The sequence below is a fragment of the Diadema setosum genome, chromosome 18, assembly GCF_964275005.1.
Source record: "Diadema setosum chromosome 18, eeDiaSeto1, whole genome shotgun sequence".
NCBI classification, from domain to species: domain Eukaryota; kingdom Metazoa; phylum Echinodermata; class Echinoidea; order Diadematoida; family Diadematidae; genus Diadema; species Diadema setosum.
This window is the reverse complement of record NC_092702.1, coordinates 32,175,688-32,201,728: the sequence shown is the minus strand read 5'-3', so window position 1 is coordinate 32,201,728 and position 26,041 is coordinate 32,175,688. Positions and strand designations below refer to the sequence as shown.

The window sequence follows — 26,041 nt, the reverse complement described above, 5'->3', positions numbered from 1 at the left end:
CTTAAGTAGTGCATTGTCATTTTTACAAAATATTTGTCTGTTGGAAAATCATGGAGACGAGAGAGATTGTGAAGTGAGAGAAATGTGAAATTTCGAATGATGTATTGTGAAGTGAAGTGAGAGAAAACCAGTTGGTAAGCGATCGATTGAGAACGTGGACCTTGGAGGATCCTAGGAGAATGGGAGGAGGGGATGTCAAGCAAAGAAGCCAAGATTGCCCCCCCCCCCCCAAAAAAAAAAAAAAAAAGAGAAAGAAAGAAAGAAGGAAAAGAAATATATAAATCCCAAAATATTACATTTTAATCCTGCCGATGAATTTAACGATCTATCCTACTGGAATGAGTCTTCAAAATTTGTGATCTCTTGATATGAGGAAATTCGACAAAGGGAATACCCCATTGATTGTTTCTTTTGTTTGTGACCGACATAGTTATTGATGTAAATATGCAGGTTTCAAGTTTAGGAATGGTGTATGAAATTCTATGAAATTTAAGTTCTTCATTTACAAAGTTCCATATTGAGCGTGATGTTTTTAAACATTCCATAATACACATCCAGCATGCAACTAAATTTCTTGAAATTCATCAGTATGATATCGTTGTATTGTGGTTTTATGGTAATGCAAAAATAAGAGATATCAAAATCTGGAATATCATTAAGCTTACCTTGTCTTTCGAGGACTGTAATATACCATACATTAAACAAGGACTGGTTTGATTGTGTGTTTTTCTTCAGAGAATTTCAATTCATTAACACTTCACTACTTTTAATAATAGGCCTACAATTAAAGGGATGGTACAGTTTTGGTGGAGATGAGAATTGGGCTTTTAACTTTTTGCAAGATACCAAGAAAACACTTATGATATAGTACAGAGCATACCATTTTAAGAGGAATTCAAAGTTTATTTGATGAAAATCGGGTTTAGAATGACTGAAACATTCTAAAACAAAGTAAAACAAAGCGATCGTAATAAAGTGTGGGTCCCACACTCTATTAGAATCACTCATTTTTGGATATCTCAGCCATTTCAAAACCAATTTTCATCAAATAAACATTTAATTCCTCACAAAATTACATGCTCTTTCATATTTCATTAGAGGTTTCTCATTATCTCATCAAAAAAATGTTAGAAACCTGAAATTAGGTCTCAACCAAAACTACACATGTATACTACATGTATTCTAAAGGAGATGTGATGAACTGTGTTATAGGCCCTACTGGTATGAAATCTATTTTCCTTGATTTGTTAAAATATCAGTACAGTAATGACCAAGACATACAGGTGGAAACGAGTTTTTTCGCTTCTCTCATCTTCGATACTGTAGTGTGTAGTACAATGTACGTGTAAATAATCTTAGCGTTGACGATTGTCAATAATAGCTCAGCGGCTGTACCCAGATTAGTCTTGTGTTTTATTTCGTATTGTTCTGTTTTCAGACCGTATTTTCTTACCAAGATGTGTACTGCATTGTGGTTTTACTGACTCAGCGTTACCGTTGTATACATATCGTGTGCCCACAGTGCAGTGACCACCGGGCTTGCTGATCATGACGCCGATGAGCGATAGAAACTTGACGTGACGTCCGTGATGACAGCTGAATATACAGGACGTCAACAAAACTCAGTGCCTTGAAACGGTCATATTCAGTTATTAACTTGAGAAGGGCGAGGAATCAGTTTGCAATTGGACTTGGTAAGATTACCATTTGTGTCAGTCCCATGCATTGTATAATATGTTTGTGGGATATCATACCATTCTTTCGCTGTGCCTGGCTGTAGTGTAGCTGTAAATTTAGTCATGGTAGGTAGGCCTAGCCGAGCCTGCTAGGCTAGGTAGGGCCTACGTGACTTGAAACTTGAAAAGTGACCCAGGGTTTCTAGTCTCTAGTGGTTGATGAGTACAGATTTGGCCTACAGGAAAGGCAAATTGTTTAATATCTTGCCTTGGTAAAATGTAATTATGTGTTCATATACGCTATGAATGATTTCTAAAACGTTAGAACTTTTTCTCCGCAGTCAGGCAGTGCACTTGACCAAAAGATCGGTCTGTATCTGGTCGTCGGGAATATGTTTTGCGGAGACTGCGTCTGGCTTCATGGATCCCCTCCTCTCTATGGAGGAGGAAAGAGATAACGTCAATAAAAATAAAAGACTCCTCCGCTCCGGACAGACGGATCTTTCTGTCTAAACAAACAGATGGATCTTTCTGTCTAAACGGTGCATACATGTGCATCTGTGACTGTGAGTTAGCAAGCAAGGTTTGGTTAGGTTTATGGTTAGGGTTAGGTTAGGATTGTATTTATGATTAAATTAGTTGAGGGACATTAGGAAGCTAGTCCTTCGAAGAATAAAAGGGAGAAAGAAAAGAAAGAACAAAGAAAAAAAAAAGGAAAAAATGAAGGACGAAAGATGCTATGATGTGGAAATCGGCCCTGCTGCTGTGTCAATTATGCATGAACGCCATTTGATGGTGCCTCTGAAAGTACAATTCACTTCAGGGCTGCACATGTGCCCCTCAGTGAATAGTGCTATATTTTAGTCACCTCAACCCATACTTTTAACCAGAAATTCTCAAATCAAGAGTATATTGAAGTATCTGTGACACATTCATTCTCATGACTAGAAGTATTAAACAAACTTGACTTTAAAGACATAATAGTTTTATCCATCAGAGATGATTTGTATCAAGGTTTGAGCTGTTTATTGTGTTTAGGAGTAGCTAGAACTATGGTAGTGTCTTGATCTGGCATTATTTTTTAAGTCATTTGTAGGTCCTCATGATGCCTGGATTCTTGTACACGTATACCGGTACCTCACAAAAATTTGTTGAACAGTGAAGTGATTTTTCCACACAGCACCCATGAAGGGGTTTACCACCAAGCCAGTTCATGATCATGATCATGGGCCATTTTCATTTCAGCCATGAACAGAATCCTAATTTTCAGTCAATTGCTGTGCCTCAAAGGCATTTTGTGTTTTGTTTCTGTTTTTCATTTGAGATAAGTGTTCTAAATGTTTTGTATCTTTTCACAACAGTTTTTGATGATCAATCTATAATACCGGTATAATATCAGGTATTAGTGATTACATTTTTCAAAGACATCATAAGTTTCTCTCCTGCCAGTTGCCTCCTCCTCCCCAAACTCTTCTGAGGACTGAGTAAAGTGTGCCAAACTTATGAAATACCTGAATTTTGAACATTGAAATGATCTGTGCTTTTTCTTTTGTTTTAAGAAATAAAAACGGTGATTTTCTTTCTTTCTTTAGAAAGTAAGACAATTTTTTTTCTTCAATCTTTTTTTAGGCCTAATGTAATAATGATTCTGTTTGCTACAAGAAAAGGAGCAAGGAGTATGCGTCTCCACCAAGGCCATAGGGTCACTATACACCATAGAAGAGTGTATTTTAATCCTTTGAAGAGATCCAGGCTCTTGATATCCACCAAAACTATTAACCCGGTATTTTCATAAACCACCGTGATGGACCTATCCTGAAAATGTAAAAAAAAAAAAATCTGTCATATCTTTTTGAGTACCAATTTTTTCTACAGTCAATAAAGTAAGCTAACATGCAAACTAACAATCAAATGAATTCAGTTTTTAAAAAAAGAAAGCTCAGCAAAACCATAACCTCATTGATAGAGGTAATTACCCATTTTTAACTTGTAATGATCTGATTCTTTAAAAGAAAAAAAAAAAATAGGAAGGAGCTATCTCAAGACTCTTCCTAAGATTTAGATGACCAGATGAGCAAAAGTCAACTGTAATCCAAAGTTTTTCAAAGATTTGCAGTTGTCAGTCCTGGGGCCCGTTTCACAAAACTTGTCATCAGTGACAAGTTGTCATAGATGTGACAAGCTACTGAAATCCTTGCATCTGATTGGCTGAGAGCAAATTTGTCATAGAAATGTGGCAGTTGTGACTGATGACAAGTTTTATGAAACGGTTCCATGGGCACATACATCGATGCAAGATTAATGTAGGTAACCACAAGTGCACATTTTATTCTTTCATTGTGCACAGCTTTTCTAGCAAGGATGGCTGCTGTGTCACTTGTCTCAGTTATGATGTAGTGGTCATCAATGCAAAGTAAACAGGAATGGCATATATAGTGCCCAGTGTTTTTATCATCAGCAATATTCAAACTAGCTTACTCATGTTGTAATTTCTTTGTAAGTGATTCTGGTATATTCTTCAAAGGTACCTTGAGCTGTGACAAAGTAAGCCCGTCAATGTGCAATAAAGTAAACTTGGTTGGTTGATGCAGTGAAATCTGTACTTAGATCAAACTGCTGAGAATAGAAGGTGCCAATACTAGGTACAGTTGTATGTTATTATCATAAAACTGTGCCAGTAAGATGGGTTTGAGTCATTGTTAAGACATTCCTCTAAAGCAGAAATTTATAGGGGGAAATAACCCTTAAAATGATATTATTTTCTCATTTGATAATATTTTAAGCCTTTTGAACTTAAAAAAAATGTAATTAAAAAGTGTCTGCTTCGAATTTATGAGTATTAAATTTTACCATATTTTGGTTCCCAAATCGCCAACTCGAAAGTGCATTTTAGTGTGACGTCACAGGTTGGAAATCGATGGGTCACACACAATGTGTGCGTGCATGCGAGGTGAGAGAGAAATGCATGTCCATGCCATGACATAGTAGCATACAAGTCTGCCTAAATTCATAAAATTCGATCATAATTCGTATGAACAAAATCGTGCATAGAAATATCCGTTTGGTGGGGCCGCATATACGAGTAGGACCCTATTATAGGCCCTACTGTGGAAGAAAGCCCCACCGCCGTGCTTATATCTAGCGATGAACGCCACACGGTGCAGTGGGGCTGAATTCACGAGTATACACAGGCGAGCCGCCGTAGTAATATTAGTACGGACACGCAGTGGTGGGGCCTATTTCATGAGTATATTCTATAGAGTCCTATAGAATATTAGATCTTAAAAGTTACCTGTCTGGGATCAAAAACATGATGAAGTTGTATGAACCAAATCCAACCCATCTGAAGCGATGTGAATCTTGCAGACCCCACTGGCATCTTCCCGGGCAGTTTATGTACCGTAGGCCTACCCGTAAGATGAGTGGTGCTAGCTACAGTGCATCACCATACACCGTCTGCCACGGCTATTTCCATTACTTTTTCCCACTTCTGTCTCTCCATCAGCTAGCCTCGAAGGCCCTCCATCATGTCCATCTTCATCCATGATTTTCCTCCGATTTTACCGGGAGAGACGGCAAACAACAGCAAAAACAACTGTGACTAATCTCGTCATAGTCGAGTCGCGTAGCGATTGCTAATACTGTAATGTGCGCAATAAATGTAATTCTTCAGCGAACACTATTTTACCTGTATTATCGATCGGGGGAGTGATCCGTGATGATGGGTAATTTGGTCATCACTAACCATGGATGGATCACAATTGATAACTTTGCATTGATCCCATGCCCAGCTAGCTAAGCCCATACATGCCGGTGCGAGTGCCGGACCCCGACCGGCCCGCCCCGTCCGAGTGAAAGTAAGGTCATACTACAGTAGTACAGCTCTACAGATAACATCTATTCAGGAAACTCTTCGGATATTGTGAAAACCGGGTAAAAGGCACTCTATATGTATGTGATTTCTTCAATGTTGATATTTATGTTCAAAATTAATTGTTTGTTTTGGAGTAGAAAGACAATTTTGTTAGCTTTGCCCTTCCACACCTAATTTTCATTCCCCAACCCCGTTCTTCCATTTAGTATCCAGTTCCATTATAACCCGGCAGAATCCTCCTTTTTTTTCTTATTTACTTTAAAAATTCTTCTTATTTTTTAATCACAATATAACTGTAAAAGCTAAATTGAAAACAGGCTTAGTTATTTTGACATGTTATTGTGCTTATGTGGGGTCAGAAGATGATTGTTCTGTTTGTTGACCGTGAATGGGAATGTCATTTTATATGTTTATACACTGCATACATACATGCATGGCCGGCAGTGCTCGAGACGGAGGAGCCGGTCATTTCCAACCTGTGACCGTGACGTCACACGAAAAGGCAGTTTTTTGTAGCGATCGTGTGAGTCAGGGCCTGCGAATTAGATGACTTTTCATCTTCAATATTTATTTAAATTAGTCGGACATCATTTGAAATGCATCCTATCTTTGTATATAACCTCTAAGCTGTCCATAGATACAGATAAAGCCGTATTTTCTGCCTCTCAATAAATTTCTGCTTTAAAGAATACTGCATTGTTCACAGAAAAGATTCTGATAAGACTTATTGTTTCTTCAAACGTACAATTCACTTCAGGCTGCGCATACAGTGCCCCTCAGTGAATAGTGCTATTATGGAGTTACCTCAACCCAATGATGACATTTTCAAAGACATCATAAGTTTCCCTCCTGCCAAGTGCCTCCTCCTCCCCTCACTCCTCTGAGGACAGAAGTTATAAAGTGCCTGAATTTTGAACTTTGAAATGAGCAGTTACAAGTGTACATGTACAGTGTACGCTGTCATAATGTTAGACTTAAAAGTAGTGGTACCATAATCTTCTGAAACTACTGTCATGAACAGTAACTCTGACAGATCTAAAACTCTCCCCCTATACTAAGGACTACTAGTATTATACCCTGTGTTTTTGGAGCATATTTCTTTACCATTTTGATATACCATCATGTTAGGAGTTGGTACTATTGGAAAAGCTGGATCTTTGAATCATCAATGGTAGTTATTATATAGTTGGTTGTCAAACCTGATTCAACCTGCTGCCTTTAACATTTATTAATCTCTATTTCTTGTTATGAAGCACTGGCTGCATGTTCCAATTTCCTGAAAGCAATAAATTTAACATGCAAGTAGGTCAAAAATCACATTTAAAAAAAAAAAATGTAGAATTGTACAAAGGAAAAGAAAAAAGAAACAACCAGTGATGGCAAGCTGGTAGTAACGTCCCAGGAAACAAGGAGACAGGAAAAACCCTCTCATGATAGCGATGCAAACAGCTTTTAAAGCCTCGAGACGGAAACAATAATTCTCAGTTCATTGGCACAGACAACAGAGATGGCATTACTGATAAAAACAAAACAAAAAGAAAACAAAACAAAATAAAACACTTGAGTGAATGGTTTTGTGCAATATAAAACACATGCCAATCGTAGATAACATGAACTTGCACAAATGTGCGTTAAACTCCTTCTCCATTGTGCAAGTGCTGCAGCTACATATAGGTAGCTTCATTTATTGAAGTTTCAACAACCTGCTACTTGTACATAATGTAAGTTCATCTGAATGTCACAATCACATTTTCTCTCATTTTTTTTTTTCTGTGGAATGTTTTGTCCTGGTATGGGGTGATTATCTGTTAGCTTTCTTAGTCTTGCATCTGTCCCTTGGATACCAGTCAAACCATGTGAACCTGCAATTGTATATCTTTCTAACCTGGTGATAAAGTTGTACAAGCATTTGACAGGTTTTGTGTACTGTATGAAATCTTGAGTAAATGGTCAAACGTGGTTAGTGCATATGATAGCATGGTTTTTAATCCCCTGCCTCCAAGCATGCTCTGGATTGTGGTGTTGTGATTGTGAATATAATTTCCACATAGAAGAAATTTGAGTCAAATAGGTCTCCTGTTTCCTGATACTCTGGTCCATGTTTCAGTATCTATCAATCCTTTGTGTATTAGAGCAAGTACCATCAAAATAGCTTGCATCAAACTGCATAGTCTCTGGAGATCAAACTGACTCCTCTGTTATTAAGGGACAAGTTCACCTTCATTAACATAAGGATTGAGAGAATGTAGCAATATTAGTAGAACACATCAGTGAAAGTTTGAGGAAAATTGGACAATCGATGCAAAAGTTATGAATTTTTACAATTTTTGTGTCGGTACCGCTGGATGAGGAGACTACTAAAGGCTTGTGATGTCATATGAGTACAACAGTATAAAGAAAATGTTAAGAAAATTCAACATATTTTCACTTTTTTCACATAATAAAAGAGCACTTGACTTGCCTCTTTCTGAAGGGAATGGGAATATTACCCATAACATATGTCAGTAACGAGTCAAGGGAATGTGTACTTTTTTTCAAAAGATGAAATTTTGTGAAATTTTCTTTATATTTTCCTTATATTGTTGTATGCATGTGACATCATACACTGCAGTAGTCTTCTCATCCAGCGGTGACTGCACAAAAACTTTAAAAATTTATAACTTTTGAACGGACTGTCCGATTTTCCTCAAACTTTCAATGATGTGATCTACTAATATTGCTACATTCTCTCAATCCTTATGACAATGAAGGTGAACTTGTCCTTTAAGGGGGGTCTGCCAGTTTGAATGAAGAGCAAATGTTTGTAGCCAAAAACAAATGCTTGGTATTCAATCATTTAAAGGTGTTTTTACATTGAATTCATATGAGTCACTGATAAACCTAATACATCTGCTGGCTGATAGAGCATGCAATTCAGTCATTCATCTCACTACATCAGTGGGAAGATATGACAGTGAAAGTATAGACTATTCAAATGTATTTTCTGAGATATGTCAGAAATGAGTTTGAAAAGGATGCCATAATGAAGTGATGATTTACATGCAAAGACCTACTGTTACAAAGATTTTGATCACCTTCTATCTATATTCATATATCAAAAGTGGTGATTCATTGCATAAATCCTGGGAAAATTAAGGACAAGACTGACTAGTAATACACACAGGTTGCAGAGGTGTTTAACTTGATGTGAGCATTATCCTGATATATTTGGACAATGCCTTTTGAGGTCATTTGAGGACATTCTGTAACATCTGAAACATTTCATGGTACTGTGGTAAAAAGTCTTTGTCTTTTTAAGGGGTATCATGTTTATAAGTGTAAACTCCACGTTTTACATTTCTTATGCTTTTCTCATGAAAAAAAGGGAAGAATTCCAGGAAGAATGAAAGTGAAAGCAGGATAGACCCATAGGGTGTTTAGATATTGTGGTAAGGAAAATAATCAGCACTTCTCAAAACTTAATCTCTTTTTACAGTCTGACTCACAGTTCAATTTGATGAATTCTAGTCATGAGTAGTGGTGCACTCCCTTTAAATATCTAGCTTTATTCAAGTATATCAGAATTGAGACACCGCCCCCACCAAAAAAAAAAAAAAAAAAAAAAAAAAAAAAAGGAGGGGGGTAGAGGGAGAAAGATTACTTAACACCACACATCTACATGGCTCAATACGAACTTCATCTTGAAATTAAAATCTTGAATCTTGTGATAACTTCGTGTATAAAAGGTGTGGCAATATCCTGATTTAATACTTGATACAATGGTGTGTATTGTGCTCAGTTATTTCATTGGGACCTTACTATAAAGTGTGTTGTACAAATCAGAATACACCAGAATGCAGAATTGTTATAAAGCGTAATCAGAATACCAGAAATCTTATATTAACCAAACAAAATAGGAAAACTTGTACAATTTGAAATGTTAAATAAGGATCTTAAAAAGAAAGCTGTATGCTGGATATGTCCTCATACGTATTGTATCGAATACAAAAACACATGTGCTGTCTATTTAAAGTAATACTTTAGGCAGTCAAAATGGGGTTCAAAATGTATAATTTGCCATAGTAGCATTTATACAAATTACTATGCTTTCTTGAAAAATTAGAGTGAGATGCCCTGTGACAGTCTGTACAAAATGGAGGAAGTCCACATTACGAAATTGAAAAGCATCCCTTTCCATGTTTTACATGTGAGTTGCCGTACTTTCCTTTTCACTTTAAATGTTTGTCCATCTGACTGATGTCACAAGTCATTTGCATATACACCATGGCCTAATTATGTGGCTGTTTGCTCTCCCAATGACGACTCTGTGGCTCAGTAAACTCACAAGTCCTCGCCAAGAGTTGGTTTACTTGCGCAGACAATGGAATCAAAGGAGGGAAGGGGGCAGTGCCGCACAATAGCCGTCCTCTCAGAGCCGTTGTGTGGCAATCTTTATGTGTGCTGATATAACTGTTTGTTTGTGAGTGAGTTCTTTCTATTTTGTCACAAGAGTATGAGTGATGAAGTGGATTTTTAGAGAGTCTATGAATTCTTAAACAAGAAGAAGGGAAGAAGATGCGCTGTTTATGAGGAAACCTTGTGTACAAGAGTAGTGAGTGCGATATCAACCTGCCGGTATATCTACATACCTGCATCCTTTGTTGTGAAAGTTATTACGGTAAAGTATAGAATGTACTTGAATAGATTGAGTACATATGCAAGTAATAGAGACAGCTTGTGGAAGTGATGACAAACAGTCCTGAAGGAATTGAAATCATTTATGTTTTTTTTTTTTTTTTTTTTCTTGTTAGTTGGATAGGCTAAGGGCTGATAATGCTATAACATGCAATTCCCATAGACACCTGCCTGAGTATACTCGGGACTAGCCTTCAATGGGTTAATTGTCTGTATTGTTCTTATATAATTTGTATGTCTTTATGTTTTTGTTCATCACAGGTATGAGGGGATAGAGATAAATTTAGCTGATGTCCAGTTGTAATTTAAGAGTTTGCATTTTCATACCTATATCTTTTTGTATGTTACAAATGTACAATAACTATGTCTAATGTATCTTATACATGTATTATACACACTCTAGCATTGTGGCCAGCTATTGAATTTTCATTCTTTAAAATGCAGCATGGAATCTTATATGATAGTATACGAATGTGTGTAAACATGCTATTTTTAGAGAACCTTATTATTTTTTGATATGATTTTGCAGGTTGCTGTCTCCATAGTATTTTCTTGTCTGTTTTCTTCTCTAGTTGTAAGTCAGTCCCATCTTTGTACAGTGAAACCCCGTTATAATGAGGTCCGTGGGACCGGCGATATTACCTCGTTATAACCGGTACCTCATTATAACCGTACGCATCAAAAACAAAGAAAAACATAAGCACGACGTCATACCCGTCAATCAAACTTTTTAGGAACGTCCTTTGCGTTGTTATTACATTATGGATCGTTATTATTGAGACAATAAAGGGAAATTATTTGTGAATTGATACATAAAAAAGACGGTAGGCCTACTCGGCAGGATCATATTCGTGATTCTTTCTACACCTATCTCTTCCTCTTGCATCGAACCATTCTGAAAGATTTTTTTTTTTTCGTTTGTGAAATACAGTGTACAGCGTAAAATGACAATGAACAAAATCAGATTGTATAAAATGCGTTTGTTAAGTTTTTCTAAACACCAGCGCGAATAGAGTAACATACATGCGTTGTTTATCGTAACTTGCGAGGTATGTTACGCTGTTTGTGTCCAGCGGGAATGCGATGATTTCATGAATCATTTCGGCTGTAATCCTATAAAATGTATGATCATTGCGCCCGAAGGGATTAAAAAATGCATTCTTTATTTTCTTCCGAAAATCTCTTCGCGCTTTGTACACCCGTTCTTAAAGAATATGCGACAGTGTTGAATTTGGAAGGTTGTGATCCTTTTTACGCAAATCTATACCTCAAAGACCATTCTGAAAGAAATAAAAATCGTTGTGAAGATAATGAACATACCCAGATCTATTCAAACTGTTAAATCCGTGTGCTTCTTTTTCTGAACACCAACTCAATTAAGTAGATTAACATGCGCTATTCAACTATTTTTACGCTACTGTCACCCGGCGGGATCGCGATGATTTCACTTTATTTCGGCTTTAATCATACACACCCATATTTATATTATCACTTGTTACATGATAATGAAGAATCCCAGATTTTATTAATTCAAACTGTTAAATGCGTTTGTTTCTTTTTCTAAACACCGACTCAAGTAAATTAACATGCGTTAGTACGCTACTGTCACCCGGCGGGATCGCTATGAATTCATTAATTATTTCGGATTTAATCATAAACACTCATAGTTACTAGCCAGCAAAACAACTAGAAGTCGGAACTAAAAATGGAAAAGGATAAAATGAAGAATTGCACACGCATTCCAATGTTATCGTCCATTTTGGGCACGAGTGTCGCTACATGAGAAGTTTTTGAATGCGTTATATTTTTTTTTCTCTCTCGTTGCGCTGTTGTCTGACCTATATTATAACGCACGCGTATCTCGCGAAAAACAAAATCGAATGATTTTATTCAATAACTTAGTAGGAACATCGGAAGGTATTTCTGTGTCTTGTCGCGTGGTTTAGAAGAAAACATGAACCACTCTGCAAAACGGGAGAGAGACGTGGATAGCGTGAATTTGGTCTTCAATGTTCCGTTTGTCGCGTGTTTGAAAGCGGCAAGTCAAGAAATGGAACCTCGCGAAAAAGAAAAATGGAATGATTATGATTAAGTTATGTGGTTTAGAAGAAAGTAACATGGAAGGAACGGTACTCGGTTATTCGTCACTGATAATGGGCGGTAAAGAAGGATAACGGCGGGACTGAAACATGTTTGTTTCCGAGTCTTCCCGCTTCTATTTGTAGAGATCGAGACGGGACGGGCACTTAATTGTGCAGTGTGTTTACTGCGTTTTACACAGACTATGTAAAACGGGGATAGCGTGAATTCGCTTTTCAATGTTTCGTTCGTCGCGTGTTTGAAAGCGGCAGGTCAGGAAATGGAACCTTGTTGTATCCGATCAAATTGCTTATGTTTTTCTTTATCATGATGCACCGAAAATGTCCTCGTTATAACCGGAATCTCGTTATAACCGAACTCGTTATAACCGATTCGTTCTGCCATAGGTTTACACGCAGAGGAAAACGGGACCGACGCGATCACCTCGTTATAAGCGGTTCCTCGTTATAACCGAACTCGTTATAACGGGGTTTCACTGTACATTGTATACTCTGTTCGTCATTATGTAGTGGGCTTCCAAACCAATTTCTGTATCAAACCTATTTTTGTGTTGATTTTCCTTCTCAGAGGGACCCATGATATATATATATATATATATATATATATATATATATATATATATATATATATATATATATATATATATATATATGTATATATATGTGTATATATATATACATATATATATATATATATATTATATACAAGCATTGTCTTTTCAGTGAGTCCTTCCATTTTCTCTATGTTAGATATTGTTCACATATTGTGCACTTTGATGATTTATTATCAGTGTTTAATCATGATCAATATTGTTTCCCTGTTGTTGTAGATATCTGTTCATTTAACAATAGATTGGTACCTAGCATTATTCTTTGTTACAAAAAGGAGTGAAGTGTATGTTTTTAATTGGGAAATAAAAATAAATATGAATTGAATTGAAAAAAATCTGCCTCACATTGTGCTCATATATGATGTAACAGTGTATCTAAACATGTGTTCTTCTATTAATTATGACCAGCTAAGCAATCTACTCCATAACCACCAATCATATATTAAAAAAAAAATTTTACTTGCACCTCAATGATAGCAGTGCTGATTGTTCAAGCCTCAAACAGCATCATTCATTTTTTATTGGTCATGAACTCTTATGATTAACTTTAACATTAAATATGAAATAAAACGTATGATTGCAATGCTGGATTCAGTTGAATTTCATCATACTACTTCTGTGCTCCATACTGGCATTTTTTGTTTTCTTCATTGTACTTTTATTCTCTGGTTTTCAGTGGTATGACTGTAGATTCATAAAGAAGGGATTCCTGGTTGAAATCCTGTTTGGTACGTTTATAAACATTCCAAGCTAACTTTGTCTCTTTTTTGACCTTGGTAAATTATGGGTATCTGGAATGCTACCTAGGGTAAACTGGTAGTGCCCTGTTGTTAAATAGTATACTGTACTTACATGAAAGAGGCTTCTGTAGATGAATGAGAAGGAAGATTATTCTACCAATATCTATCATATTGTTACTACCATTACTATTATAAAAACTGTCATAACTATTTATACATGTATATCATTAATCATCATTATTGCTGTACAGTTTGCATGCTCTGACAAATAGTGACATAAGAAATTAGGCCCTATTATTTTATCATTATTATTTTCATCATTGTTGTTGTTTATTGTAACCACTATTGTCCTTACCATCATAATTGCTATCATTGCTATTAGCTTATTAATTATCATTATCACTATGATTTTGATGCTGACGCTAATAATCTATGATAATATTTGATAGGAACAGTAGTACTACTAATAATACCAAATTTCGATCATCATAATATAGTAGTAGATTAATATTCATGTTATTATTGTTATCATTATCATCATATTATCACAGATGTGAACCAAAGCACCTGAGTTGCCCCATACTACCCCCTGCAATGAGCAGCTCTGATAGCAGTGGAGATTCTGTCCTGTGATTGTACTGTGAAGGTGCTCTTCCCCTGGCATATAGACATGATAGTATGTGGAGTGAAGCTGTTGAGGCACACCATGCCAGTCTTCTCACTGTGAGCTAGTCCTTCCCCTGGCAAGGCTTGAGGCTTGAAAGCAGGGAGTAGCGAGCCAAGCTCTCGATGCAACGGGCGGCGAACTTCACAACCGTTTTCCCACTGTCTTGTCCTTACACCAATCAGAGCCGTGCATCTCTTCCACAGCCGACCTGGCCTTGTTCCTACCAGGATATGAAGAACATCATGGTTGTTTTGATGCAGAAAGCCCAAGTTCTCAACTGTCATAGCATGTGTCTCCCAGCCATGAGATGGGGCTTGTATTGAACTGAAAGAGCTGAGCTGACCTGACCCTGTAGATTTTCCCCTGCTGGTGGTAAAGACCGGAGAAGGGCTGATAGTGTTTTCAGCTCAGTCTGACTTCTTGAGACCAGTTTAATCATCTGCTCCTGGGCTGAGCTGAGAAGGTTACATACAGTGAGTAAGTTTGTATAGTGATTGAAGCATTCATGAGTTTACTATGTGCTGGGAGTTGTTTTCCCAGATTAGGATTATGATTACTTAATTGGGGAAATTTAATGAACAGAATGGCACTGGTAATTGCAAACTACCATATAAAACTGATCAGACAAACTCTGGTATTGATCCATAATTCCATGAAAGAAGATATTATGTGTAGGCAAAATGAAGAATGTGTGCCAATAAAGACAAGAAAAGATACATTAACGTTGAGAGGTAATGGATAAAATTACAGGTTTAAAGTAGATATAGTTTCAGTTTTTGATGATTAAGTGCTTTGTACATATTCATAACCCGATGATTATTTAAGTCTGGCACTCTTCAGATTAGCATCCATCCTGTTTGTCTGTCTGGCTTTACATACCTCAAATGGTTTAAAAAACAACAACCCAACAACAACTCTTTCATGGACTTTGTTTGTATGTGACCCAGGTATGCCAAATGAGGTATAATAGACGGGCTAAGAAGATTTAAGCAAAGTTTTAAGAGGTCAAGGGTTACTACTGGATGCTGAACTTTTTTTCAACTTTCTATTTGGTCAGTAGGCAAAAAAAAAAAATGCATTAATGATTTTTATTCCCTTGTTTAACAACATTACACATGAAAAAAGGTCTGCTCGTCCGTATATGTCATTACAGCTCTTAAATGATTTATTGTTAAGGGCATTGCTTCATGTATCCTTTAATTCACTATCGAAAGATGAAATTTAGTGAAGGTTTGGCGGCCTGATGTACGGCTTTGTAATATCACCTCATCCAGTATGCAGATAATCTGACCTGGGCCCCGTTGCTAGAAACTTTGCGTTTAAACGCAACTTGCAACTGATTGTCACTGGCCAATCAAAATCATTGTTGCATGCATGTCTTCTTAATAGGGCAGACCCTGAGCCAATCAGAATGGTCAGTGACAATCAGTTGCAAGTTGCGTTTAAACGCAAAGTTTCTAGCAACGGGGCCCTGTTCTGTAAAGCAAGAAATATTCATGGCATAAAATTTTCAGAAATTGGAGCTGACAGCATTTTTCGCCGCATGAAATTTTTGTGAATTGCCACTGGCATCCACTATATATATGCATTATAGTGTAGACAAGAACTATTGCATGCATTTTGATTTTGCGAATCTAGGCTCTTGTGAAATTTGTGAAGTTAAAAATGCACGCGAATATTTTTCTAGTATTACGGTATCACTTTCTTCTGAAAGCAGATACAACTTTCTTGATATGGGCAGTTTTGATGAAACTGATGTGCTGGGTATATTGCAAAGTTTAGCAAAATATAGAACGAGAACATATATTCTGAGCGTTGTTTCACTTTAAGACTAACATTTCCTGCCTGGCGTTTGTTGTTTCTTTCATTGTAACATAGACTTCTTGTAAGGAAATATGTAATATATGCAAAAAGTGAAAATGTGGTGTATGCCCTTGTTGTACTCATAATTGATGAGCATCTATATTTAAGGTTCATTTGATTGGGTTTGTATTACATGTGTTGAAGTAGCAAAGAAGCGAATATAATAATTTTTTGTTGTTAAGCAACTTGTGCTTCGTTGACCACATTTCATGATAGCATTTTATAAAATGCAAGTGCTAGGAAATGGGATTGTCTTGGCAAATTGAGGCCCGATTCTCGTGCATAGTAACGCTGCTGCTAAGAACTGACACTTCCTGCCTGGCATTTGCCTTGTGCAGCAAGGCGGAACCACCGCTGATATATGACGGCCATAAAACTCCTTGATAGTGCTGAATCACACTTTCATTCTGTCTGAGAACACGGTGGCGGTGGCTGTGGCCTATAGAGACGCTGAGCTCTGTTTGGAATATAAGCTAGTGCGCTCTGTCCCTGAGAGAAACTATCCTGAATTGACTGCCTTGTTGCCCAGTAATGGAGACTGGTGAGCGTGATACATGGCAATATGTTTCAGTTTTTCTAATCAGGTGCAAGATATGGGGTGGCATACAATTGAAAGCTTGCTTTGTAAGTTTATTTACATGTAAACACAAGTTAAAGTGAGTGTTCAGGCTATAGGCATGAATTAAAAAAAGAAGAGTTACCAGTAGAGCCATGATATCGTGTGAGACAAAACTTGGTTTATTTGCTAGTGGAGGTGTGAAATCTTGGCAACCATAATTATTGTTCAGATGTAGGGAGCAGATCATGTTCATGACTAAATTTTTGGTACAGAGATAGTATTGACTTAAATATTCATCCCTGTTTTAAAGAGAGACTGTGATATGCCTATAGTGTGTCACAGTGATTCTTTTGAATGGCTGTGATTACATTCAGCTATCACTCTCATGATGTGATGATCCTATGAAGCGTTTTGAAATACCAATTAACAATGCTTCAAATTTAGTAATTAATTACTTAAACATGCTGGTAGGATTGGAGAAACCCCACAGTAAGGAGGTACAGTTGTGCAAAAGTGAGAGAATGGAAAGCCAGTTTTCAACCACCAATTTGTTCATAACATGGGAAATTAAGAATAGACATTTGCCATTGTAGTGATAACTAGAGCTCTGTCAATGTAAATTTGTTTAGATTTTACAGTATTAAATGTGATGCATCATTAATAGAAGGGTTATCTGAATGTTTGTGTCAGTGTTTCAGAGGAAATAAAAAAGTAAACATTGAAATGATTCATAATGAGGATTGTATGGGAAATTAATATGTGAGGCATTAATAATGGCATGTGTCTTAATCTTACAGGTAGTTGTTCAACAACTATCACTCATTCATAGATTTTTTTTTTATGCCTCCGCCACGAAGTGGTGCCGGAGGCATTATGTTTTCGGGTTGTCCGTCCGTCCGTCCGTCCGTCCTTCCGTCCGTCCGTAATGAATTTTGTGGACAAGGTAACTATCAAAACCTGTTGAGGTATCCTAATGAAACTTGGCATGTATGTGTATTAGGGGGTGAAGTTGTGCCTATCAACTTTTGAGTGCACATGCTCAAGGTCAAAGGTCAAAAGGTCAAGGTCAAATACATAAAATTTCACTATTTCCACCATATCTATTGAATGCCTGAAGATATTTTCTTGAAACTTAGTGTATACATGTATTACCCAATTAAGATTCTCTGGTGAAAGTTTGCGTCATGAGGTCAAAGGTCAAAGGTCAAAAGGTCAGGGTCAAATACATGAAATTTCACTATTTTCGCCATATCTATTGAATGCCTGAAGATATTTTCTTGAAACTTAGTATATACATGTATTACCCAATTAAGATTCTCTGGGGAAAGTTTGGGTCATGAGGTCAAAGGTCAAAAGGTCAAGTAAAAATATCAAAACTTCTTTTTTTTTCTCCGTGCCTTGGAAAATTGTTCAAGGTATCTTCATGGAACATAGTATATACATGTACTGACTGGAAGTGATTATCTAGAGAATGTAGGGTTCATGGGGTCAAAGGTCAGGGGTCAAAGGTCAAGTGCAACACTTCAAAATTTTACTATTTCCCTCATATTTATGCAATGCCAGCAGGGTTATTATTTTTTTACACTTGGTGTATGCATGTGTAACCTAATAGAAATTCTCTGGAAAGTTTTTTTTTTCTTCTTTTTTTGCCTCAAAGGTCAAAAGGTCAAAGATCAAGTGAAAGTGCTGAACTAACTTTTTCCTCCATATCTCGAAGTGGCTCAAGTTATCTTGAAACTTAGTACGTATTATGTATGTTCTACCTGAAAGTGATTATCTTATGAATTTTAGGGTCAAGGGCCAGATGAAAATGGTAACAATTTACTATTTAATTCAGAAATTGCACTTTTTCTCCACACCTGTACCTTGAAAATTACTCAATGCCTAAATGTATGAATGGGTCAAAGTCAAGTTAAAGTCCTTAAATCCCTAGATACATGCTCTCCTATTCATCCAATTAAACCTAGGTCAAGGAAGGTGAACATTCAACACATTTGTGACAAACTTGTCATTTCAATATTTTGCCAATTTTGTGAAAATGTAATCACACATTGTCCACATGTACTATCTAGACCTATTGGGAAAATCATGCATTATGGCGGAGGCATACCAGTCGCCAAAGCGACATTTCTAGTTTTTTTTGCAAATGGCTTATATGTTCCCATTTGCTGCATGATGCCACATCTCTGTTTACAACATGGACAGTGCATTTTTCTAAGCAATTGGAAGATCTTGTCTGTCCCTACTTGGGTGCATCTTGATGAGAATTTTTAGAAAGTGCAATGGAGAGAGACTTAGAAGATAATTAAGAATGGTGAAGAAGGTGAAATGAGACCCTTAAGACAGCTTTCATGCTTATATTTAACTTTGAATTTCCTGTCCAGTCAAGGATTTATTCAGAATTGCTGAATATTTTTGTGCCTTAACCTCAAAAGGAGTCTCCTGAGGCATTAAGTTTTCAGGTTGTCTGTCCATTTGTCTGTCCATCCATCTGTCCATTTTTCTGTCTGTTTGTCCATATTAAATTGATTTTGAGGTAGCCAAGTAATACTTGGCATTATGTATGACGTACGAGTAGATGAAGCTGGGCTTATCAACTTGTGGGTGCATGTGCTGAAGGTCAAAGGTCATAGGTCAAGGTCAAATTTTAAAATTTCACCATTTCCCTCATATCTCTGCAATGCCTGAAGGTATTTTCATGAAACTTGGTGTATGGACCTACAAATTTACATTGTATTAATCACCGTATAAAGGGTCACTACAAGAAGTTTGGGGCCATGAAGTCAAAGGTCCCATGAAATGCTAAAATTTTACTTTTTTCTCTATTTATCTGTGAAATGTCTCAAGGTGACTTATTGACACTTAGTAATATGTAGGGCCTACATGCTATGTAGTGCCTGACAATGATTCTCTTGGGAAGTTTGGGGTCAAAAGTCAGGTTCGAATGCTAAATTTACACTATGTAATGAGCACTGAAATTAAACTGTTTACTCAATGCCTTGGAAATAACTCAATGAATGTATACAATTCTATTAAACTTTTTATCATTACTGCTCAGTGATTCTGTGGGGAAAATTTGAACCATGGGGTCAAAGATCAAATGAAAATGCTGTCTTCTTTACTTTTTGTAATCTTTACATTTCTTGTTTACTGTGTGTCAAATTAGAGTTCAAAACGTCTGTGCTGCTAAAATGTCACTATTTTTCCCATACAACTGTATTGTCATGAAAATTGGTGAATGTGTATTACCAGATAGTGATTATTTGAAGAAAGTTGTTTGCCATGGGGTCAGAGGTCAAGGATCAAAGGTCAAACCAAATTTAGTGCAAGGAATATGTTTAAAAATTTGTTTAACCACTCAACACATTTTGGGGTTGAATCATTAAACTTTACAACATACATGTGTATCTAAATTTCTTGCAAATCATGTGAAATTGTACATGACATGTTCTTTTTATAACATAGAGGATATGCCATTATCTACTAATTTGTCTGACTGTGTTGTGCTACAGTATAATAGTGTCAGACATTTCAATCTTTATACATTAATTAATGTTTCAGTCACTTGTTCTTGTCATGAAGAAAAACAAAGTTTTTTATTTCTGTTTGTTTGTTTGTTTGTTTTTTCAATATGTTCTCTGCTATCAGGCTTGCACAAACCAAAGGCTCAAGTCAGGGTACCCAGGGCCAAACCACTGAAGATGTCGGGTGAGTTTATACATACAATGTAGCTCCTTTGATTTTTTTTTTTTTCTAGGAAAAGAACTTTTCAGAAAGAAGGATATTCTGAATATGAGATGAGAGATAGATTTTTATAAATAGATGGATTGACAGAAAGAGAGTAATAAAGAAAGAGTGAGAGAGGGAGAGAGAAAGGGAGACCGATGGAGTAAGTTTTTCATACTCTACGCACACCTGTGTTTCCACAAATCATCCACTTGTGAATCTTGAAGATTCTGAGCATCCAGTAACTTTCAAGGGGGTAAAAATATGTGGATGGTATGAGATATCAACCTAGAGTGCTCACTACATGTACACTGAAAGATGAGCAGATGCATTCTTGGTTGACCTGTTACCATGACATCTGAAGGGTAGAGTTATTGGAGTTCAGCTCCTGTGATATTCCCATTGGATTCTCTGTGCATACTAAGCAGGCATATATATATGTCATTAAAGTGATGGTACAGTATTGGTGGAGATGAGAATTGGGCTTTTAACTTTTTACGAGATACCAAGAAAACACTTATGAAATAGTACAGAGCATACCAATTTAAGAGGAATTCAAAGTTTATTTGAAGAAAATCGGGTTTGGAATAACTAAAACATCCAAAAACAAAGTAAAAACAAAGTGATCCTAATAAAGTGTGGGTCCCACACTTTATTAGAGTCGCTCTGTTTTGTATATCTCAGCCATTTCAAAACCAATTTTCATCAAATAAACGTTGAATTCCTCATGGAATTACATGTTCTTTGATATTTGATGAGAGGTTTTTCATTATCTCACCAAAAAATGTATGAAACTTGAAATTAGGTCTCAACCAAAACTATACAATCCCTTTAAGGTAATACTGTCAAAACAGAGACATTCGTGGTGTGAAACTTATCGCGAATTGGAGCTGAAATGGTGGTATGAGACTTATGAGAATTGCTGACCTTGAAAAAACTTACAAGTAACCTACATTTGTAGACAAAAAATTTAATGTGCATTTTACTTATGAAATTATAAATTTTGGAACTTTTGTGAATCGGAGCAGAAGGTCTGTTTCTCATGTCATGAGACTTTTGAGAATTGTTGACCATGATAAATTATGAATAATCTGAACATGTGTAGATAAAAACTTTCATGTGCATTTTACTTACAAATTTTGGACTCTTTGCGAAATTCAATTTTTGGGTTTACAGTATTACAATAAAAATTTTTTTAAAAAATGATTAGAAAAACCCTAGAATTTATAATTTCCTGTCAGGGTTTGAAAGACTCAGACATAGTGAGTGAAATCAAGTCTGCTTGCTATAGGGTGTGAATTACATGTACATGCTGTAGCCAGATCTTTCTTTAGCATTATTTTCTACCATGCATTGCCATACTGGCTCTCTGCCATATTGACACAAGAGGTTGAAGAACAGAATATACATACCATATTACTAGCTTCACACACTTTAGCCCTTTTTATACCCCCGCCAAACGAAGTTTGAAGGGGGTATATAGGAATCAGCGGACGGTCGGGCGGTCGGTCCGTTGCATATCTTGCGTCGCGAACTACTTCCTCAGTTTTCAACCGATTCCCATAAAACTTGGCACAGATGTGTGCCTTGGGTTGTAGATGTGCAAGACGTATTTTTTGACAGTACCCAAAAGTACGTTGCCATGGTAACGGCATATTATGGGCAAAAATGGGTACAAATCTTGCGTCGCGAACTCCTCCCACAGTTTTTTATCAATTTTTATGAAATTAGGTACAGATGTTCATCTGAATATGTTAATGTGCAAGACACATATTTCCGCAGTGGCAAAAAGTGCGTTGCCATGGTAACGGCATGTTATTGGTAAAATATAGGGCAAAATGCTTCATGGCAAAACTGCTTCATCAGTGTTCTTCCAATTCTCATGGAATTCATATTGAATGTTTGTCTTAGGATATAGGTCAGCATGACACATTTCTTGACAGTGACAAAAAGTATGTTGCCATGGTAACAGCTCGCATATTATGAGCCAAAATGATGGAAAATTTTGTGTTGCAAACTACTTCCTCAGTTTTTGCCCAATTTCCATGAAACTTGGTACAGATGTGTGCCTTTGGTTGTAGATGTGCAAGAAGCATTTTTTGACAGTACTCGAAAGTACGTTGCCATGGTAACGGCATATTAATGGCAGAAGATCAAGGAAAGATCTTGCGGATTTAACTACTTCCTCAGTTTTTTGACCAAAGCTTAAAAATGTTGTTTTGACCAAAGCTTATGAAATGTTGTGTGGCGGGGGTATAACCAGTTGCTGTAGCGACATTTCTAGTTACACTTGTGTTTCTTAACCCCATACTTTCTCTGACCCAGGACTATCATTAGTCCCGTACCAATTTTTTCAGCTTTTTACACTTGCCAATAAATCCCGTACTAAGCTCTTGTCCTAGGCTAAGGAGAAAACTGACCTTTTTACACTCGTATTTTTTAGCCCCGTACTTTCCAAACCACATGAATATTCGTGATTATGCTGTGCACTGTACAAGTACACGCATGCACCGGCAGCGCTTGATTACCTCGTGTCTGATTGGTCAGTGGGGGTCGGACTTTGTCTCCGTCGCTTAGCCCCGGATTATTTTTTCGTTCTGTTTACACTCGCTTGCTTGGCACCGCAATTGCGGGGTTAGCACCGCAATTGCAGTGCTAACCCTGCTATTTTGCAGTGCCAGATAGTACGGGATTAACGGTGGGGCTAGCCCACTTTCGCAAAAACAAGTGTAAACAGAAAGTGGGCTAAGGAAAGTCCGATACCAACGGTGGGGCTAAGGTCCCCCCTTAGCCCCACCGTTGGTACGGGACTAAGCAAAAATTTGCAAGTGTAAAAAGCCCTTGAGTGTCGCTTTTTTGTAGAGCATAATCTGATACATGTATATCCATTTGTATTTATTTCCTCTTTCAGAAATACAGAAAATATTTTTGAATTAATATGAAAATTTGTATTGCTTAACCTTGACGTTGTCAATATTGCTAGTAGATGCAGATGGTAATACTATGTCAATACTCAATGCCATTTTGTGCAATGCACTTCATACAATGCAGTCATCGCTCTAACCCACAAAAATGTGTCCTTGGTTGTTTTATCATCCATGGTAATGCACATGTGCTGTCCCAGTATCAACCTTGTAGATTATGCTGGAAAGAAGGTCATTGGTAGGAGTGTAAATCATTCTTACCTTTTAAAAAAATAAAAAATCTACTATATGTCTTATCAGCTGGAGGCTGCTATAAGTGTGCTGTGCTTAGAAGTGTACATTTGAACCTTATACATGCTTTGTACAGCCAGTGCACTGTATGATGTTGTGTGTGTGTGTGTGTGTGTGTGTGTGTTTGACTGTTACATTTTGTATGACTTTCATAAATAAGATTAATCCTGTGGCCAATGTGATTCATGATGGTTCTTTTGCACGGGATATGTTCTCTCTGATCACAAGCAATTAAATGGATCATGTACTGTTGAAATTTTTTTGCGCATTCTGTGCAACCAGAAACTAGCGCGAAAATAATAGTTAAAAATATGTTTGTTGGCCAAATGCTTCTGTTGTGTATGTCTTAATTCCACAGAATTAAAAACATGCGACCCTCATCTCACCCAGCCAAGCGCAAAAAAAATTACTCACGCAAAAATGTCCACTTTTACAGTACCTTCCCCACTTGTGTAGATCCAAATGTTAGGAGGGCAACTCATTTCTGCCTTAAACTGCAACAATCAAAACTGAGATCTAGTTTTGCATCTCTGCGATCTATTTCCAAGTTTCAGATTGAAGTTCATTGTACCTTGCTTGAGATATCCCTGTAAATGGACTCTATCTCACATGAAAACATTTTTGCATTCAACGATGTGAAACAGAAAGTGAACTACTCCCACTAGTAATGAACTGCAGTTCTTAGTCCATTGTGCTAGTTTAATCAGAAACTTGATGCTTGATGAGTGGCGTGGTATGACTGTTGTACAAAATGGATCGTAAGAGGGTTTGAGGGTTAATTGGTAACATTATAATAGTCCTTTCCACCCTCTTCTGAATTGATTCTCTTCACCTTTTATTATGTGAACGCTGATCAGAAAGATCAGAAAGATATTGTCACATTTCAAACTTGAGAAGCACTGTGAGAGCGCAGACCTCCCCCAAGCAGCTACTTTTCACCAATAATCTTGTTCTTCCATAGAGATCAGTGATTTCCACCCGTATGTATGCATGCTGAAAATCACCCGATTTCCCATATAGAAGCCTTTTGTTACGTCATCAACCCTCAGCTGCGCGGCACACCTTGCCCTAGCAGAAGCTAGAGCACGCACTTTAGTGCATGTATGAAAGCCTAGAAAAATGCAATTCATTGACCCTACCTGCCAAAATATCGAAAATTCTTCATAAACTCCATAAAAATTCTGGGTCACTACCAAAATTGAATTATTTGTTCCTTGTGTCATTCTCAACCTTTCCCGCAAGTTTCATCCATATCCATTCACAACTTTTTGAGTTATTTTGTACACAGACAAACAAACAAACAAACAAACAAACAAACGGTAATGAAAACATAACCTCCTCCCTTGGTGGAGGTGACAAAGTGAATTTTGCCCAACTGAATGTTGTTTTGAAGAAAGTCAGTGTTACAAGGAAATATATTAATCAAACCATTGATATAATGAGGTAAATGGAAAGTCAATACTTTTACGATTATCCAAGCAGACCCCCTTGGTCAGCATGTTTGTGTTGTTGCTGGTGTTTTCATTTCAATAAACAAGGATGAGTAGTCTTCTATTTACCATCACTATTTCAGTTTTTCCTATTATAGTACTGATGGGTGTGTAATAATATGTAGAGCAGAGTCAAAAAAACAGTCTTGATTTGTCTAATGGGTCACATATCTTGTACCAACGTTGAACCAGCTTATAATTCAGGCAATCAAAATTCATCGAGAGAAATAGGAAAAACAAACTTGAAGTGCCTTGTGAGTGGTAGGTCTTGAACCTATTGTAGTCATACTTATGTTGATTATTTTCTTGAGCCAGTTGTGAAGAGACATAACAGCTGACACTTTTCTGAGGACCATCTACTGAAAACTATTGATCAAATATTATGAGATTCTGTTTCATGAAAGGGGTCCTAAGAAATTATTCTAAGAAAGTTCAAAGTTGAAAGTTCCAAGTGTAAATGCACAAGATGAGGTACTATGTATCTGCCTGGAGAGATGTTAGAGTTTAAAGTTCGAAGATGAAAGTTCAAGTGTAAATGCACAACAAGATTTCTGCTTGGAGAGATGTTTCTACTATGACAAGTATAGTGAATCCTTTCTGCTTTGAATATTAAAATGAATATATACAAGGTAAAAGGGGAATTATTCTAGGATTTCCTGATTAACAAATTTTTAAAGGTAAGATATGAGTGAGATGTGTGTATTTCTGTTACTAGGATCTCAATGCTGAGCATATTTAGATAGAGCCAATTCATTTGCTCTTCAGTGCGGTGCATCTTTGGGGATGGACATTAATGCCCGGTGTAAAACCACATCTCGGCTGTCCTACAGTATGTGCAGGTTGGGAT

General features: G+C 36.9%; 1 protein-coding gene across 3 annotated transcripts in view; it reads left to right on the top strand.

Moving 5' to 3' along the window:
- The first annotated feature begins 14,359 nt into the window (after positions 1-14,359).
- The window catches only part of LOC140241798 (peroxisome proliferator-activated receptor alpha-like), a 44,096-nt gene continuing 32,414 nt past the window's right edge, over positions 14,360-26,041 (top strand). The window contains exons 1-2 of one of the 3 annotated variants that reach the window (XM_072321549.1): positions 14,360-14,818; positions 20,412-20,471. In XM_072321549.1, the coding sequence (XP_072177650.1) occupies positions 20,465-20,471 (7 nt within the window). In that variant the 5' untranslated portion in view covers positions 14,360-14,818; positions 20,412-20,464. Of the gene's footprint in view, positions 14,819-16,616; positions 16,746-20,411; positions 20,472-26,041 lie in introns of those variants that run through there. The other 2 variants (XM_072321548.1, XM_072321551.1) reach the window with 2 other exon arrangements.